Source organism: Enoplosus armatus, chromosome 19 (assembly GCF_043641665.1).
Source record: "Enoplosus armatus isolate fEnoArm2 chromosome 19, fEnoArm2.hap1, whole genome shotgun sequence".
Lineage (NCBI taxonomy): Eukaryota > Metazoa > Chordata > Actinopteri > Centrarchiformes > Enoplosidae > Enoplosus > Enoplosus armatus.
Window position 1 is genome coordinate 5,230,050 of NC_092198.1, and position 20,308 is coordinate 5,250,357.

Genomic DNA, 20,308 nt, shown 5'->3' on the forward strand with positions numbered 1-20,308 from the left:
CCCAGATTCTCCAGCTGTTGAACCTTGTATTAGACTCTTCTCTTCTACTTGCTGGGTTCCTGCTTGTCCCTGCCTGTCTGGCTGTGCTGAGCGATGAAGATCCCACTGTGGTACCTGGTGGTGCTGCTGGCATGTCTCTTCACCCCTGGACGCAGTGACTGCCAGGGGGAATGTGTGGCCTGCGGTCTGCTCCTGCAGCAGCAAGAGCTGCAGCAAGCCTTCAACACCATGGTGAGTATGTTTGTGTGTGTGTGTGTGTGTGTGTGTGTGTCACTGTTAGTCGTCGTGAGTCACTGATGATAAGAGCATCCGCTAAATGCCTTGTCAACACTGTAGTGCGTGTGGCAGTGTGGGTACAGCTGTGCCAAGCCGTCAACATCCTAATAGAGGTGTGTTTGTGTTTGTGATTGTCTCAGTAAGTTATTTTCAATCACGATAAGAGCTTCGGCATAATGCGTTGTGTACAGTTTGATAGCACTGTGTGCACTTTGTTTGCCTTTGTATATGGGAGTTAATATGGGGGTAGAGGGCAGCATGATTATTGTGTGTTTCTCATGCAATTCAATTTTATTTTTCAAAGCAGTATTTTACAAGTAATTGGCAGGATGAGAACAAATAAAAGAAAAAGAAAAAAGCGACAAAACAAAAAGCAGGACTTTTCCACTAGAATATAAATAAATAAGACATTTCACAGCCACGCTGTGTAAAATGTCAGTGGTAGTGTTAAAAAAGGCAATGTGGCACGTTGTTAACAGACTTACATTAGCAAAACTAAAGTCAGGGGGTCACCAAAGTCAAGAAGCTTAATTCTCTGGAGACCATGAATATCTGCACAAAATGTCACAGCAAATCCATCCAATAATGGATGGCAATAGACAATTGCTTGTTGGGTATGTTTGCAGAGGAATTTTCTTATCGTGTCATTATTGCCAGAAAACAAATCTGGACATTTTTCTTCTTGATGTGAGAAATTCATAATGACACAAAATGATACAAAACCACAAGAAATGAAAAAGTAAGTTACACCTGTTGCATAGTGGTTATAACTTCAGATGGGGTCAGAGAACTTTACCAAGCTTGGTCTGATCAAGAGATTAACCCTTTAGGGTTAAGGGGAGTCGAGCTAAAACTAATTCCTCAACAGTTTTGGAGATACATGGTTTCAACCGAACACAATTGGTATTGCTTCTGTCTCGTAGTGGAGGGGGATTATTTGCATGTGTAAGTGTCTGCAGCACTTGTGCAATGCTTCGTGACCAACATGAAGATACCAGCCTCTGCACTGACAGAATGCGATTGCTCTCCGAACTCATACTAGAATTTCAGTGCAGCACACTATCTCATTTCCAAACATTGCGGGACACGTCAGCGGGTAAAAATAGTCCGTGGGCGCCCATGAATAGCTGTAGGATGGCTAATTTAGCTGATAATGATGCAGAGAAAGACAGCTGGGACCTTTTTGGGAGTTGTAATAGAACTCTGTAATTGACTGCTGCTCAGTATCATCAGCCCAGGCTTACATCGGTGACTGACACATTTTATCAGCTCCTCATTGTGTTAGCCGCTTTCCCATTGAGCCACAGATGGAATCCACTGAGCAATTCCATTGTTTCCCACTGCAGACTGAAAGAGTGTGTGCGAAGCCGCCGGTGTTTGTTATAATGTCAGGACCCATTGATTTATCAGTGCACACACCTGCACGGCCGTGAACGCGTCCACACACGAACCCAGACATACACTCACATCAAGCGTTTTATAGTAGTACACCTTCCACTGACTACATTCACTGCGTAATGCTAATCTTAAAACTTTTGTTTACATTTGTGATAATTATCTGTGCTGCGGCTGTTATTTATTTCTGGATGTTGTGTTCTATAAAAATCAGCCTCTCCATCCCAGGCTTTAGTGGGATTTATAGTTGTGCTTTAAGAGGTTACGGCTTAGCTTCATAGCCTATGCATGTAGCCACGCATCTTTTCAGAAATACAAACTATGCAGAGACCAGAAGTGAGTGGCCAGCTTTGGATGCTTGTGTTTTCTCCGAAAGTTTCCGATGCCGGCAGAGATTGTTGAAACTGAAGACAACATTAAGCACATTGAAAACAGTTCAGTCATCTGGTCCTTTATCACAGTGAATCAAAGAAAATGACAGCAACAGTCTTCTACTTGGTAACGAAACGTGGCGAACATTCGTTCTATAATACAAAGTGAATGTGAGAACGTAAACACAGTTACTGTTGGGGTGAATATATTGAGAGCACGATATTGCCTGATCATGTACATCCATCTGGTGTTGCTATAAATCAAAACCTGCACTGTAGAGATCTTTTAACCCTTTGCTTCAAGTATAAATCCAGCTTTAGGGTAAAGGTTGTCAAACAATGACAGCTTAAATGTGGCATAGCTTTCCCTGACCAATATGTATCCCTGATCAATATGTAGCAAAGGCACGAGCCTTTGCTACATATTAATCAGCCCTATCACCAGAATGTCAACGATTTCATAATAATCTGCACAGGGCAACTACAACATGGTTATGGTTAATGGCTAACTATGCTGAAAGAATGCTTAGACTTAAGCAACTACAACACTTGGGTAGAAAGGGATTGTGGTAAAGGTTGAAAGACGCACAAACAGTAATTGTAGGTCTGTGTAACGGGAGGCAAACTCAAGTCTCCTGCATGAAAGACACACATACTACATGCAAATCCACCAGCCCGACCTCCATCCCCTTACTCGCCACATAAAAGGCACTCTACTTCCTGCATTGGCACTGAACGTTGGCATTGGATGTAAATTGTGAAGTGCAGAATTGTCCCACATGGACGGATACTTCTAGGCTGCAAGTTGCAAACAGACTGTTCACACGTGGCCCAGCTTGCTCCTGACACATTGTCACGTCATGAAAACCGACCTATCACCGTTTACCATATAATATAACATAAATCTTACATCAGTGTTTCCTTTTGGTTTAATCCTTCAGTGTGTGATTAGACATACTTTGTGTTTTAGTCACATCAAAGGATCCCAGCTGGTTTTGTCCTCTTGGCTATGACATGAGATAACGTGCCGGATTGATGGTTACTGCATTGACATGGCCATCAGCCATTCATGTGTACAGACTCCTGGATGGCACCAAGGGGGCGGCCAGTTAGATTTCAAGGGTGACCCTTACCACCCCCGTAACTGAGGAGTTTCTTCACCTTGACCTAACAACAACCTAATCCTAATTTCTTTTGTTTTTTATTCAATGGATGGAAGGATATGCGACAAAGGTCCCTAGCCGCACTTAAACATTATATTTGCTTGCCAACCCTGAACTATTCTCTTCACTATACTCAAGCCTTTGAAGCATCCTCACTATGGAGGACTCTCACAGCCTTTTTATCCGCTGGCCCTCACAAGTATATAAATACATGACTGCCTGCGCGCACACACACACACACACACACACACACACACACACATCTCCTCTCACTCATAAACTCCTTTAGATTGCTCCATTGATCTGACGTGGAGAATCCCCTGGTGTGCTCATTTCATTTACGATGGATAATTAATTTCCGTTGATAGATTCACAGCGGAACTCCCTCTTCTCTCTTGCCTTTGATGTGAGCAGGTTTTCCGATAACAATGCAATTTATCTCATTTGAGCGAGATTTGACGAGTAAATGGGATTTGCTTGTTACCTCAAACTGAAATTTAACTCAGAGGGCTCTGGAGTCTAAGAAAGGGGAGAAGGGGTGAGATGTGTATGCACAAATCTCTATAGCGTGGCAGCTGTTGCCTATTTTAAGATATTTATTCACTGTCGGAAGAAGAACGAATGTACTGTGCTTTTCTACATTTGCAGGTATAAATGATAAATTCACTCAAATTTGAGTGAGTCAGCAGGTGTTTTTACCAGACAATGAAAAGAAAACTCAAGAAACATCTCTGAGCAAATTAAATGTTTTGACAGTTTTTATTATTAGCAAATGTTCTTCATATTCCCTTACCTGCACACAGGTTAAGTTGTGGTTCCACCAAGTGTGTTGAGGCATGAAGCCGAACTGTCAGGTATGATGATAATATGACAGGGAAGGTCATGATAACTGCACAGAGAGTCAGTGATTCAGCACGGTCATTCTATAAAAAAGTTAAATCCCAGAGCACACATATATTTATCATTTTAAGAGCAAAGATATCATTATGGACATAATTTACCTGCTGTCCTTCAAACTGATTTGTAATTTCTTCCAATTTTGTGCTGTCAATCATTCTGCAGAAGTGGGTGTCATATTTATCAAATGACGGACATCTCATATTGGCGCATAACTTTCCATAAACGCTGAACACAGCAGGAACAAGGCCCATTAACTCCCATGACACATACGCCATCCAGGTCAAGAGACTGCTCTCTCAGCCTCGGTCTGGTTGTACAGCAAAGTAGTATCGCTCCTGGGTTGGAAAAGAAGTGTGAGTGCATGCTGACATGCACCTGTTAGCATCAGTATTTTGGTAGGTAAAACCTAAAAACTAATCAAATCTGATTGACTATTAACTGATCACACAGTTATATGCTGCTACAGTCTGTTAAATAGTGGTGATCTATAAAGTATAAAACAGCATAATTAAGATGTCAGCGGGGGAATTTCAGTTTCCAATTAAAAACAGCAAGTGAACGTACATTCCCTTAAAATCTCTTTTGGGTGCCGCTTTTTGCTGAATACTTTCTACTGTGTCCAATATCCTCTGTCATGAGTGTTTCTGTGATTCTGTCATTGTTGTATTCTTGGCAAATGAAGCATTTCAAGCGTCACTCACTTTGAGTACTTGATGGCCATTGTCACCATCCATGTGTTTCCTTCGGCCCTTCATGTTGCTGCCTGAGGGGATTTAACTCAAATTATGTGTCACTGTCTTTCATTGGGTTGCCATAATGAGAAAACAGACCCAATACTCTCAAATTAAACAACAAGATGCTCAGCAGCCTAACTAAAGAGCTGGTAAATCTACGGAAAAGTTCTTCAATTGCTCCTCAGGTCTGAAACCTCTCTGTTCATTCTCGATTCCCAAGGGGTGTTATCAGCAGGAGCAGACCAAAATGCCTCTACAACCAATCAGAGCAACGGACCGTGTGACGTTGCGGTAGGCTGCTAGGCCTTCCAACATCCAGTTTATATGGCTTGTAGTTCAACATAATACACAGACGTTTGGCATGCCATGATTTAAAAGCCAACCACTACCGCCCAGTTTAATACTGACGCGATAGCAGATTCAGAATGTTCCACATCGGCGGCAGCCATCTTGGTTGTTTACAAAAATGCCTCAACGGCGCTGAAACCCGTCCCCATATTAGATAAACGGTTGTGATTGGCCCGACCAGAATCAGGCCTGCCAGAGCAAATAAAACACGAGCTCGCAGATCCGTCTGGTTCCAAGGCTTACTGCTGGCCATAAAACTATCTACCTATGCCATGGCTAGAAACCATCTCAACATCACCCAGAGTAAACACATATTAGGGGAATTTGACCAGGATTTAGAATTTTGGATCATTCCTTAATAAATTAGTCAAATTAATTCTTGTATGCACTACCGTAACACATCACTCTTTCTTCTCTGCAGGTGTGTTTGTTGGAGTGTGAGGGTCACGTCTCCTCTTCACTCACATGGGAGGTGTGTAAACGTGCCGTCAAGCTATCGCACCATCCTATTCTTTCTGAGGGAGGCGCTCTGTTCAAGAGAACAGGAGAGGAGCTGGAGCTGACCTCTCTCGACCTGGACTCGGACAGTGAACTGCTGCAGTCTGCAGCCGCAGAGCGCTTCCAGGAGGGGGATCAGGATGAGACACCCTTTGAGCAGCGCAGTGCCCAGTATGACTCATCACTGCTGGAATCCTCTGAGGAGGGGGAGGGCCTGCAGGTTCTGGATCTCAGTCTGGCGGACGAAGAGAGGAAGCCGAGGGAGGAGAGGGATGTGGAGGGTGACAACCAGCTAGAAGGGGATGAGGATGACAGCTCACAGGCCGTCACCTTATCCAAGCGCTTTGGCGGCTTTCAGAGGGGGCGGCACGGATACAGGAAGCTGATTGGCTCGCCCATGAGGCCCCTACAAAAGCGCTACGGTGGATTCATAGGTGTCCGGAAATCTGCCCGCAAATGGAACAATCAGAAACGGGTGAACCAGCTGCTCAGGCAGTACCTGGGCATGAGGAGCAGCCGCAGTGGCAGGTTCAACAACATCCCTGTAACTCGGGTTTGGAGGCAAAACAAACTGTAATGTATTTCCGTTGCTCTCACTGAATCCTGCCCCAGTTACCTCAACCAATCATGTTTCCAGCAGCTCACTCCAATTTGACGTCGCCATCGTCATCAGAAGAACAGATCTCTCTTTGTGTCTCTAAGTAACAAGGAATGTTTTGACCGTGATGTCCTTCTTATTAAGCATATTTACATGCCATTCTGTGAAATAAAAGAATTAGAGAAGTGCAATTGAATATATTTTTGTGTGTCGGTATAATAAAAGGGGCCAAATGAGATTGGAAAAGTAGTTCACTGCAAGCTTTTTCACCAGAGGTGAGACCTGAGGGTGTGACTTTCTTTCATGCATGTGTGGATGGGACTTAAGTCATGGTTACAGCAGTTTTTTTGCACTCTGTAGTTTGTGTTATGGAAGCTGTTACTAATGTCTAGCTCTCATGGAATGGACTTATGTGTTTCTACTAGGTTTCCCCTTTTTAAAATGGTATTTTGTAGATTTGGGACTAAACAAATCATATACAAATGTTTGCCTTCCACAGGATCGTAATACATTGCTAATTTTCCCACATGTGTAGTAGAATCAAATTGGAAGTGGACCAGCACTGTGCTTTCAAGGTGGTTCAATCAGATGTAAATATGGTTGAATAGTGGGGGGACTGAAGCACAAACTGTTAATTACTGGTATAAGAATCTAATTTTCTGCTTAAGGAACTTAATTAATTAAGTTAACACAATGGACAAAAAAATTGGTTTTCTGAACTTTCAAACTTGCCAAAACTCTACATCTCTCTGCAAAAAAAGCCTTGTTCCCATTGCTTCAATCTATTATTGACCAAAATTTTTTCGTTTCTATTGTATTCTAATTTTGTCCATTAAGCGGAGGCTATCAATGTAAACCATGCAAGTGATGAGTTTCTCTTGAGGAAATAAGCAGCAGGTTGGCAGGCTCCCCTGGGCTCCTTTCAGTGGAACAATACTGTCCTCTAGTGTTTGAGGAACAAACATGTTGGCCTTTGGATACTGACTTGGGATCAGTTTTGTCATGTCCTGTTTGTAATATTTTATGATTGACTCCCTTTTTCTGCAATTACAGTGAAATGAGAGATTAAAATGACAAATATGCAAATATGCTTAATTTATGGCTGATAGTTACCTGTCCTTCATCAGAAACTTCCTAATAAATCCTAAAAGCAGAGTCTATTGTCCTGCACTCTCATAGTATTAGTAGTGTCTGTATGACAGCTCATAATTAATCACATTTGGCAACCATCTAAGAGACTATATGGAGATTTCTTTGGACCCTCCCATTGACTTGACACCTTCCCCCAATATCTCAAACAAATATAACTGAATTAGAACAATTCATTTCACTATTAAAAGCTAAAGGAAGGCAAAGTGAATAGAATTGTAAGACATTTCCATACACTTGGTACACCCGAATTTAAACCACAATATATGAACAGAATATTGTTTTTCTATGGCCATGAATGCGCACATTAGTAGTGGAATTATAAATTGAAAATTGTCACTGAACAGATTCCAAGTATCAAAATTGTAAATAAGATAATAATAATAAACATAAAACTACAAACAACAAATAAAAGAAACAATTCTCTCACCCCCTTCCCCTCTGATGATACTCGTACATTCCTTGACTTACCCTGCAATTGTCGAAATGAGGGAGCAATAATTGAAAGTGTTGCTTGGGTGGAACTCGGGACTAAGGAGAAACTAATCCCCAGTCAGTCCTCAAACATTACTCCCCCCCGGGGCTTTTTGCAGAGCCGTCACTTCAGTCCAATCGTACTCAAGTGCATAAAGCTGTGTGTATTGCACCGCAGGGTGGGAAAGGAGGTCTAAATGACACCGGCCCTGAAGACCACCATCTTAATGTACCATTGAAGTGAAGAGGGATGAAATGAACTGTGCATGTGGTCATTATTATACAGAATATTCTGCTTGGGTGACATGTTTGTTTTTGCCATCAAGATATTTTCCACCTCTTGCAGGTCACGTCCATTCTTTTACATCTTAATAGTGTTTAAGTGTTTACTAGTGTTTGATTACGAGATGTAATGATGTATGCATACGAGTATGTGGGTGACTGCAGAGAGTGTGAGCGTGACCGTGCACGTGCATGTGTGCTTGTGCGTTTCCCTGTCAATCCAACACAAAAAAAAAAATGGAATTTGTGACTACAGTGTACATTTCAGACCACATTTCTGACATTACACCATTGTTCTTGAGTCTTCATACAAAATGTGTATAGAGAAAATACAATAAAATAGTTTGCTATTTCTTTTGTGGACTGTCATGCAGAACAAAAGACTTTTCAAATTCTCAGTGCTTTTTAATTTGTGTTTGACAATATATTTCCTCTTTTTTTATTGCTATTACAAACTCATTTCCCTAATGTTAGTCCCATTGCCATGACTCCATAGCTTCACGGATAAAACCATTAACACTGGTCGTATGCCAACACATGGGCAGGAAGGAAATCCATGGAAGGAACTTGGTTGAGTCAAACCAAACGTAGTGTGTGGTGCCAAAAAACGTGAAAATTCAAAACAAAAAAAAAAAAAGAATCTGCCCAGTACACGAGACGACTGAACGAGACAATTAAAAAAAGGTATAAAATACTCGTACGTAACTCAAAGCACACAATATAATGTACATCATAATCACTGTGTAACCACTGAAAGAGAGGGTTGGAGTAAAGAAAACAGCCAAGTAGCAGTCTAATACAGTGGAGCTACAGGGGCAGTAATGTGACCTTTGGATAAAGTAGGTGAGTTTCGTAGGCTTAGCACATCACATCAAAGTCAGTCAACAGTTAGCACCATCGCAGACTTCAGTTTTCAGAATCAAATTACAAAGATACAGAAAACTCCATTTGCATTTCTTTAGGAAATAAACAAAACAGGTTGAAAGTAAAAAAAAAAACACATGTAGTAAAAGTTGTTTTTCTTGATGGCTCTCAGCCCCTGATTTATATCCTCTTTTTGATAAAAGTCTCTTTCAACACTCATTCATCCGTCCACCTCTCTCACTCTGTCTCTCTCTCTCCATCACGCAGCTTGTTTTTAGTCGGGGAAACGCTGGCAGGCTTTTTTCCAGCGGCAGGCGGTGCACCACTGATCCTTGCGCTCCACTCCGTACACCTTGCGGCACTTTTTGGCCTCCCCGCGACCCTTCCTGCAGGTGTAAAGACACATATAGTGCGGATTAGAAGCGATGCGAGAGGGCAGGGAGGGAAAGCTCTCTATCTCTATAACAATGAGACTGAGGAACGATAGACTGATAACAAACAAAGAGATGATTGATTTTACAGACGGCAGCAAAGTGGGTGATAAAATGACAAGATGGTGGACAGACACTGGGATAAACACGCTCAATGTTCAAAATACACTTTAAAAACTGCATTGCCTCACTGCTAAGCTTCAAACCCAGGAAGAGAACCTGTTATCGCTCCCAAATTGATTGACAGGTCTTTTGATTAGAGACTGAAGTGCCAAATATTATCTGGGTCCAACTTTTCCATTGAGCCGATTTGAGTGTTCACAAAACAAAAGAACATGTCCTGTAACATTATAATCAAGAAAGAAAGAAAGAAAGAACTGACTTTTCCTCCAGCAATTTAGTAGACGACATATAATAATAAGGTAATTTTTTTGATCAAATACCTGCAAAACTAATGACATTCCCATCAGCCTCAGCTGTACTTTGTGTTCACTACAAATTAGCAAATGTTAGCATGCTAACACGCTAAACTATTATGTGACATAAACATTATATGTTGAGCATCAGCATGTTAGCATTTAGCTCAAAGCAGAGCCGCTAAACATAGATGTAGACTCTTTATTGTGTTCAAATTTCAAACAGCGGGTAAAAGAAATGTTAAAAGTCAGACACTGAACAAAACCCAGGTAGGTGATGCTTCACCTGAAGGAGCAGTGAGTGCGGGAGGGCGATGCACTCATAGGCTGCAGCCTGTTCTGTTGGAGCCACTGTTCCCCGACACTGACGGACCGGCAGCGAGGTTTCACCATCTGACGAGGAAACAAAAACACAGATTAAGAACAGCAGCAGTCAGACTTTGGTCATTTGTCAGTGGCAGTTATGGTCGTCACACAATCAACTGTATCTAAGTAAATCAGGATTGTATCCTTGATTATGTTCTATAGGCCAGCCAAGTCTTACAGGAAACACAAGGATCATATGCAATGAAAGTCAAAAATAGAAATAGATGACACATATAAAGACAGACAGACAGACTGAACGGGGCCGCAGACCCACCGGAGTGTTACTGTGGCCAGAGACGGAGGCGGAGGGGGTCCAACCCTGGCAGCCGGGGCTTCTGGAGGCCACAGATACCTGGACGGGGCTACAGGCCTGGAGGGAGCAGGAGAGAGGAGACGACGCATGTCTTGTCAGACCCTCAACTGGCTGACAACCTGTTTCATTTGAAAAGAAACTGGACTGCCGAACACAACAACTCCCATGATCCCATGCTACTTCACGACATCATCAAACCACGTCTTCTGTTATTGTTTTGATTGAGAGACCCCTAGAAATTACATACTGTGCATTTAATCACATTTTTAGTAGTGTAAATTTACAGCTCATATTAGCCCAGTTCTAACCAGCATCAAGAGACAGGAACATATTATGCCCATGCTGGCAAACTTGCATTAGTCCCCTGTTAGGTTCCAGAAGACTCCAACACACAAATTTGAAACGTATATTTTGTCGTTCTTGCGTCAGCTGAATTGCAAAATAGTAAATTTGTGGCTTTTGATTCTATCCAGTTGCTGTAACAAACAGGCATCATCCAAAATATCACACATTAAATGATCTTCCCCTGCGAAGTTGTTCCAATTCCCTCTGTCCTATTTCTCCTCCCAGTGCGACCCTGAACTCTCTGAACAAAACACATGCTCCTGCATTCCTACCACCCCATCCCACAGAGTAGCCCCGAGGATATTTGTTGAAATCGCACTAACCTCCACAAAACAAGTATCCACTGTGTTAACACTGGAGTTACAATGAGTAAAAAGTGTGTGAGTGTGCCAGTGTGAGTTCAACGCTGTGGTCAGGCATTTCAAACCGCCAGCAGCCATGACACACACACACACACACACACACACACAGAAGCACTGCTCCACCAGCAGCACTGACCCACAATTCAACCCACACTCTTGCTTAGGCAGGACCACACTAGATATCTGCATCCATGAGGAAATTAAAGACAAATGTGGTACAAAATGGATACATTTTCTAACATCTATATCACAGAGAAAAAAATATTTATATAGTTGTCATACCAGGGACATTTTTCTGAAAATGCGTAGTTGAATCAGTCCACGGTGGGCACATGCAGTCCTAACTACGACTACACGGGAAGAATTCATGTAGTGTTTCTTACAGGCTGGTGAGAGTCTAGTCTCTTTAGGGGAGCAAGCGAGCCGACAGCTTAGCTCTCCCATTGTCACAAAGCATCCATTTACAGACTCACTGATACAGGGTAAATGCAGGTCACCAGTGAAATGTGCTGCTTTGTGATGCATAAACAAAGTTGTAGCCCATTGGCTCATTAGAGGGGTATCTGCGTGGGGGAGCGTTGGGTAAGGAGGACCTCTGAAACAACACAGCAACCATGTAACATGAAACCCCTGCACAGAAACTCCAGTAAAATTCAGATAATGAGATATTTAGCACACAAAGGAATCTAGATACATTTGTTTCTAGTGCCTGATTTCATTGGAGAGATGACAGAATTTGGGCAATGGGAAACTTTGATGTTTGGAAGGTAAATTCCTGCATTCACAAAAATCTACGCCTCACATTTAATAATTCATGCTAACAAGGGCCGCGCTGTCTCCTTTTATTGCTGTCAAACTATTTCAGCCCCCGGAACGCTGCCTGCATTCGAACGAAGGGAAGTAAACAATTATTTACTGAAATTAGGGATCTTAAAAGGCAATAATAAAACAGGTATTTTGTGCCAAAACTCAACATGACCTCAAAAAAACTCAGATATTAAGACGGATTGAGTGCTTTATCAGAATAAATTTCAGCCTGCAAATAGCATTGAGACAATAACAAAGCATAAAAAAAATTGGGACTAATTCAGGGGGTTGTTTTAGGGGGGGTGTCATTCCAGGTTTTATAGCTGGTTAAGCAGATCTACATCCACCCACACTGCACTAATTAATCATCTGGTCGTTCATATGAAAGAAAACATATTTACCAGTTATGGTCTGGGAGGGACCTATGTCATATTATCAGCAAGATGTGACAAATATTAAGTTGTTAATATAATATATAATTATGAAAGTAAAAAATATAATATATAATATATAATATTACACTTTTCCTTGATAGCCGTCTCGGCCCGCAGGCCAAAAGCCCTCCGAGGCTTAGAGCAACCCGGCTGCACCCACCTGATAGAGATGCTCTGAGTGGATCTGCCAGAAGCTGCTGGGGGCAGACTGGCTGAGCGCGCTGGGCCTGCTCGGGCCGGATCCCGAACTGGAGTTGGACCTGGGCCGGTGAGCTGGGGGGATCTGGAGCCCCGGGGCGGGAGGCAAAGCGCAGGAGGCCCAGCTGAGATGAGAGGACGAGGCCTGGCCCAGAGCCTGCTGGGAAGGAGCCGGAGCGGAGCTGGCATCCGCGGTCTCACAGGAGACCCTGGTGTAGTAGAAGTCCTCTTCTCTCTGGGACTGATCTGACCCAGTGCTGTGTGTGTGTGGTAGGAGTATGTACGTGTGTGTGTGTGTGTGTGTGTGTGTTTGGCACATGGAGGGACAGACCAGTGTGGAAACAGAGTAAAAAGAGTGAGCTGTTTGTTTGGGTCGTTACTGAATGCAGCACTCACTGTGGCTCAGATATAAAACCTCAAAAATGTTTCATCACTTCCCGTAATGAAGTCAGAGCTCTCTCACAACCTGAAAATTTTATTGCCTCTTGTTTTTTTAATGTTGTTTTGCAGCTAAGAAATGTTCTAAAGGGCTCAACTGTCTGGTTTACAGTACACCTCAGACTACAGCAGAGGAGCTGAAAACTGATAATAATACAGATACACAGATAATTCCTTACTACTCTATCAACTACACAAGAAGTAGGATTCTTGGAGCAATAGTTTAATCAAACCTCAAGACTTTTTTAGTAGAGACTGAAATGTGCAGAGTATCGTAAACTGTCAACTAGTGAAAGTTGGCATAAAATGTCTGGTCAGACTCAGCCAACGTAGCCCATTTAAGACTATTTTATTGAGGCAAAATTATTGTACAGCTGCTTGTGTTCAAATAACATTTAACATGTGAGGCTTCTTTTACTAAATGAAAAGAAGGGTTTTGTGGATTTTACTTCTCAAAGTAAGAGACTGTGTAGAGCATTTCTTCTTTTTAAAGTGAAACATAAGGTTCAGCCCCCACCCCACCACAATACGTTTCGTGCAGTCCCAAGATTATTACAAAGAAGCGTACTTTTGGTCCCTAAACTCAGGTATTGTATCAGCACCAGTATTCAGACTCACCCCAGATGCAGCACACGGATATGTCTTTTTATTCCGACTGAGGACGTGAGCACCTTGCCGCAGCTGGGCCACAGACACCTGTACACACCTCTGAAAGAGCTCTGCGAGAGAGAAAACAACAGCACGGGTAGAGTACAAGAGAGGATGGGACAGAAAATAAAGAGAATCAGAATCAGTTTATATGGACTGAAACCGCAAATCTTTTAGACTAAACGTTTGGCAGTAAGATGCACAGCTATGTACCTTTGGCTTTTTGGCATTAAGCTCCTCTCCCTGTTCCAGTTCCATATGTAGGCCTTCGTCGGGGCTGCCGTCCATCTCGGCGACGGACGGTGAGGGGGCGGGACTCACGTTGCCGTGGTCCCAGCTCCAGTAGCCGCTGCTGCCGCTGTCCGAGAGCTCGCCGCCGCCACACTCCATGTCAGCTGGTGAGGATGAGCCGGCTGGACGACGAAAAGATTCAATTATGGTTTAGATATCAAATATTCTCCATTCCTTTGTGGTTAAAATAGACACTGTGCTTTTGGGACTGCTTTCCTCTCTCTGCCCGTTCTACAGAGAACAGCAGGTGTCCCACACTGGTGCCAAGGTTGTGACACGACTCTATTTTCTGACAGTTTAACCATAATTTCAGCTTCTCTTTACTACCTCTTTGGTCTGTTATCTGATGATACCGATATTTTATTTTTCACTTTGCCAAAAATTTAAAATAGCAGGTAATCTATTTCTATCTCAGGCAAACGGGCGTACTTTAATCAAGGTTAGTAGCTGCCTAGTAGTAGCTATTTATCTTGCTTATTGTAAGTACAGCAGGGTTTTCACATGCAGTCCCACTTTTGCAGTTAAAATTCATAAGCAATAAAATGCACCCTCGCTCAATTCAGTCCACTCAGGGGTTTTGCTGCTGCAGCCTTACTTGGTCTGGTATGACCAGTAGATTATGGAGGCTAAGGCTTGCTACATTTAGCTAATGTTAGCAAACTTCACTGCAAATATAAGTACTGGCTTTGTACTTTTGCTAATATCACACAACATTTTAGCACTTAATATTACATTACATATGCAAAAAATGACATTATTCAGCTAATGTTACTTGAAGTACCACTTCAGTGGTAATGTTGCAGTTATAAATGTTAATAAGTCCTTAATAAAGAATTTTAATAACCAAGTCTGCAATTGTGAGTGTTAACCAATTGTTAAGAAATGGATTTTGGTAAAGATTGAAGAAATATGTGTTCAAACGATCTAACCAGTCACAACTACTTTTCAATAATGGTTTATAAACTATCTATAAAGTATTGGTAAATGTTTTGTATAAAGCCATCAGTCACAACTTATAACCCCTTTATGAAGAAAGCGGCACTAAAAAAACAGCAGGGACTCTGGTGAGACTGAGACAGACCTGGTCCAGGGTCTGTTTGTGGAGGGCTCTGGACCATGGGGCTGCAGGACAAACTGGTCAGGACCATGGCTGCCATGATCTCATCCATCTCCACTGACTCTGGACTGCGGAAACTGGAGACAACGTAAAGAAACACCCTTAAGACTCTGGCGTGATGAAGTCCACCCTCACATACTCACACACCATTACCTGTCCCTCACCTGTATGGCGCCTCTCCAGTAGCTGACACATTCCTGACGTGCACTGTGGGTCCCACAGTTTGCAAGGGAGCAGTTGGGTTGCTCCAGCCCCGCTCAGCCTCCCTCTGCGACAGCTGAACTGATGTCTTGGTCTTGTGATGCCCGCTCTCCACAAATGCTTTCTCAGTGTGGACACGGTTCTGTGTAGACACCTTTAGACAGAAGTAATGACATAATGAGCTCTTAGCTGAAATTTGCAACAATTATGGTCTTTGTGCCACACTTCCAGTCAGTAAATTAACGGAAATTAACATGGACCCATACTCTGTTGAGGCCTTATTTGGGTTAAGCTGTTGCCATGAATATAGCAGTTAAGAGAATTCCTGTCCACCTGTGGCACCTGCAGCACAATCTGCCAGTTAAACAGTATGGAAAGGATGTGGGTGCCAGCCTCTGACCAGGCAGTAAACTATGTCTAACACAAGGGGAGGAAATACTGTTCTTGGTAAGGTTTTAAACTTTGGGATGTGGGGGTGGGGGTGGCCTTTTGCTTCCTGTAACTTTGTCCTGTCATCAAAATGCACCCATAATGCCATGCAAGCCTGAACTAGAAGAGAGGTTAAAACCAACATATTGCATCCTGGTGACCGGTGACAGGGGCGTTTACCCAAAAGTACAGGGAATGATATTAGCACCTGCCACCTGCCAAATGCAGCGTAAGTGTTGGCTGTGATAGGTAAAAGTTTCAGGTCACCTGTTACCATGGCAGAAAACTTACATTTCAGACCCTGGATGCATAGATGATGACAGGCGTGAATGAATGAATGAATAGAGGGTTGGATGATTGACAAAAGAATGTGATAACATGGAAAACAACTCAGTTAACCTGAATGGGAGTCTTGTCCCAACACGTCTACTCACCAGAGAGTGCTGCATGTCAGGCCCGCTGCTGTTGGGCGACGTTGTAGAGACGCGGGCCTGCAGTCCCGACGGGCAGACTGCCCCACCGCCTGCCCCGGCTCCAGCTCTGTCCTCGGGTCCCATAGCTGCCATGGTGCTGCTGCACACAGTGAGGGGACTCAGTACAGTGTCACACCTCCCTGCGGACAAGACACCGTGGACAACACGAGATTGTTTGTATTAATTTGAGCAATTTAGTATTGTACTTCCATGAAGATGGGGGAAAAATGATAGAAATGTAAGCAGCAGGTCGAGATATCCTGACTTTTACACTCTAGTGAGGGTCTAGCTTCAAAAACACTGGATCCTACATTTCCCATCGTGCAACTTGATAGCGTCTTTCATTCAAACCTCCCTGCCGCCTAAATGTCCACTTCTTTCAAACTCCACACCTCCAGTTTTCATCACCAAGTATTCCTCCTGACGAGCAAACTGTACTTCATGTATGAAATCGGCGGAGTGTCCCTTTAAACTGCATGTTTAAATTACTTTATATAACAAAATATATAATATATTCCCCATGAATGTCTTTAAGTAACGATAACAGTAATATCTGAACTTCTTAAAAGCATTAAGCCATGAAGGTTAAAGGTCATTTCCAACAACTCAAAATGAACCACGGCTTCAAATGATTCAAATGATGGTTTCCCTGATCAATAAAGATGATGACCTACACAAAAGGCAGCTTTACCGACTACTGAGTGTTGGCAAACACTTACTATTCCATCTTGCATTTCTGCCTGACAGTGCAGAGCAAAAACACCACAGTGGATTTGAGAACGATTGCAGGAAGTTGAAGTGAACACCGACTCGTGTGGATTTAGATAGCGACTGAAGCAGAATCCTGCTGTAGTTTTGTGGTCTTCTCTAATAAAGTACGTGACAGATAACGCATTCACGACGTAATCTGACGTTAGGGTGCATTCACTGTGGCCTGTCGCCCACAGAGGTAAAATGGGGGCAATGTTGCATTTAGGGCACTTGGGAATAAAATTGATGAAACGATCCAATGGCTCAAAGCTGTGATTTTGCAGCATTCACCGTCCACGATTTACTATGTTTCCAGTATTATGGCAATTTTAGGCCGTCAAACTCAATGAGTTTCCTAAAGTCTCCGATTGGTATTGGATATTTCACACTTGAACCACTACTTTATTATTGCGATTATGAAAATAATTTGTTAGTTGCAATTCTATAATAATAATAATAACAATAATAATAATAATAATAATAATAATAACCGTGTTTATTACGGTTATGATGATGATTAGTTTGTCCATTTTTCATCCACCCCTCTTTTAACAGTTCTTTCAACACGTGAAACTCAACTCTCCCATTATTTTCTGCGCACCCGAACGCAGCCTTAAACCCGATTTTCCCCACCTTTCCACCAATCAGCGTCAAGCTTCAGTAGTAAACAAGCGGCACAGTGTGGGCGGGGAGCCGCCGCTCATTGGCTGGGCTCTGGTTATCAGACACACACCCCCTTTCTGACAACGTGTTCGGACACGAGTTTCACCGGGGGGACCGAGCTGGCCGAGGGAATACTGTTGAAAATAACTTTATTTTGAACGCAAAGGAGAATAAAAACGCACTACAATAAGAACAGATGGCAAATCGTGCAGCGATTAGTAGACGGGTGAGAGTGCTGCATGTGTGAACGGTGTTGCTAAAATTAACAAAACCATAACGTCATCACCCCGCTGATGTAGCTAGCTGAGGTAAACGCAATTAAAACACACGCATGGACGCAAAATAAAGAGTTTACACACATTTTATCCAACGGCAGTAAAATCCCTGTGCGTCCTTGTAAGAAGGCGACTGCAAATTTGATGCAAGTTGCACACGATGGTGGAGGAAGCGACGAACACTTTACCAAACAAATATCACATTAAAACTGTTCACGGTGGTGGTTGTGGTGTGTTTTAGGAGCATAACCGAGTAGAAGTCAAGAGTTTATCATCCCTCAACTACATCACTGATCTCCACCCGGCAACGCAGATTGAGATCAGGAGAAACACCCCCTCCCTCCCTCCCTCCCTCCCCCGGATCACGCCGCTGAAAGAAAACAATACTATTACTGTGCTCGCTGCAACACACGCACACACACACAAAACCCTATCCGATTAGAACAAAAACGACATATTTTCTCGTACTTACTCGCTCGGTGGAAACCTCTGTCCGTCCCGTCGGAGCTGCAGCAGCGGGTCGTAGCTGCCTGGCTGTCCCGCCGCTAGCCGGCTCTCTCAGTCTGCTGCCGGGGGAAGAGGGGGTTGGTCGGTCGGATACGCGCCTACGTGTGTCTGCTTGGTGAACCAATGCAGGCGGTGACAGCTGGACAGAGCGCAGAGATATCAACCTGCAGCGCGCTCTGCACAAAAGGATGATGTAGGTGAGGGGTTACCAGAGCAGCAGCAGCATCCTCACTCTCTGCCTGTCTGTCTGTCTGTCTGTGTGTCTGACTCAAGCACAGACAAATCTGTATGTTTGTTCATCTGATGTTTCATGAGCATTAGATATGGTGCTGATGGTTTGGATTCTGTCTGGATAAATAAACAAATAAAACACACAAAAGGAGATTTCCAGCATAAAAATGCAGTGAGATTACAGAGATTTCAGTGTATTTTCCCCTACATTTTATTAAGAAGGTACAGATATCAATGCAAATAAGCTATGTACGTCTATATTTCCATTATAGATATAATACCAGATATATGATAGATAATAGATATAGGCCACCACCATGACGTCACTCAGACATCAGTATTCACTAAGAAGTGCCAATACAAATATGATAATTATATTTCTTAATTGTGCTGCTGTTAATCTGATACAGATTATATAAAAGTAATTTGAATTTTACATATATAAAAAGAACTGATATACGGATCGGACCCCCTTCAAGCACTATAAACAGTTTTAATCAAAATGCTCAAAACTAATAAAACTGCTGACACTGGTGGCGTACAGCATATCAACCCCCAACATCACATGAGACGTTGCCTGCATAGAGATCAAACACGACTTTCATGTGTGTATGTGTGTTGCAGAGCCCGTGCGAGTGTGTGTGTGTGTTTGAGACCGGATTAGTGCCGGCTGTCTGCACCCTCTCCACCAGACATCCAGTCAGCAGGGATTTTAGGGTCTGAGCACCGCCACAGTCAGAGAGAGGGAGGCAGTAACCCAATCCTAGTCCCAATCTGATTCCTAAACCAGACAGAATTCCTTCTCTTCCCGTTTCATTGATTACTGACACCACGTAACGTCGACAGACCAGCTTAGACAGATTGAGACGGATATAATAGAGTTACCGAGTAAACATTTCGAGAAACTAGACCGCAGTAGATTCTAATGTTACATTAATGTGCCATTGTGCAAGAGGTTTTAATGATTTTAAGGGTAGTGGTCGGCAGGCAAATGGTGGTGGTGGTGTTACCTACAGTTTGGGTGGGGCCTGGAAATTAGCTGAGGTCCAATTTTAGGACATTACAAAATGAGATATCTTCCATTTGAAATAATGGCAGCTACTCTTAAATAGGACTAAGGGTCTACAGCTGCAGTAGAGAGTGACTTTGCTAACATGCAGTTAGCTAACCATCTTTGTTTAGCGTGTTAGCATAATATTTGCTAATTAGACAGTACAGCTGTTCCTGATGGGAATGTCATTCGTTTTGGACAAATTTTGACAAAATGTGCTCGATCATTGCAATTGATCACAATTCATCCAGAGGAGAACATGAATGTTTTAACCAAAATTCATGACGATCCATCCCACAGTTGTTGAGACATTTCAATCAAAACCACAACCTCATGGTGACGCTGGTGGAGGCAATCCATCCAACAATCTAAAAAATAAGGGAATCATTAAAGTCAGTAGGATTCATCCTCTGAGGAATATGAACATGTTTACAAAAGTTCACAGACACATTCAGATACGTGCAAGCACTCAAAACGCCTGAGCTGACTAGCCAATCAGCACGTTGCCCA

General features: G+C 42.9%; 2 protein-coding genes across 2 annotated transcripts; one reads left to right on the forward strand and one right to left on the reverse strand.

Moving 5' to 3' along the window:
- Window positions 1-93: 93 nt before the first annotated feature.
- Window positions 94-6,262, forward strand: pnocb (prepronociceptin b). The gene is given in 3 exon segments (XM_070926341.1): window positions 94-231; window positions 4,009-4,059; window positions 5,609-6,262. Coding segments are annotated over 3 exon segments (843 nt in total).
- Window positions 6,263-8,578: 2,316 nt separating this feature from the next.
- znf395b (zinc finger protein 395b) lies at window positions 8,579-18,569 on the reverse strand. The gene is made up of 10 exons (XM_070925946.1): window positions 18,482-18,569; window positions 16,283-16,461; window positions 15,383-15,573; window positions 15,183-15,295; window positions 14,024-14,223; window positions 13,781-13,881; window positions 12,687-12,981; window positions 10,540-10,635; window positions 10,186-10,292; window positions 8,579-9,438 (listed from the first exon to the last, which is right to left on the reverse strand). The coding sequence occupies exons 2-10, from the start codon at window positions 16,412-16,414 to the stop codon at window positions 9,327-9,329; spliced, it is 1,347 nt and encodes a 448-aa protein (XP_070782047.1). The 5' UTR covers window positions 16,415-16,461; window positions 18,482-18,569; the 3' UTR covers window positions 8,579-9,326.
- Between the last annotated feature and the right edge of the window lie 1,739 nt (window positions 18,570-20,308).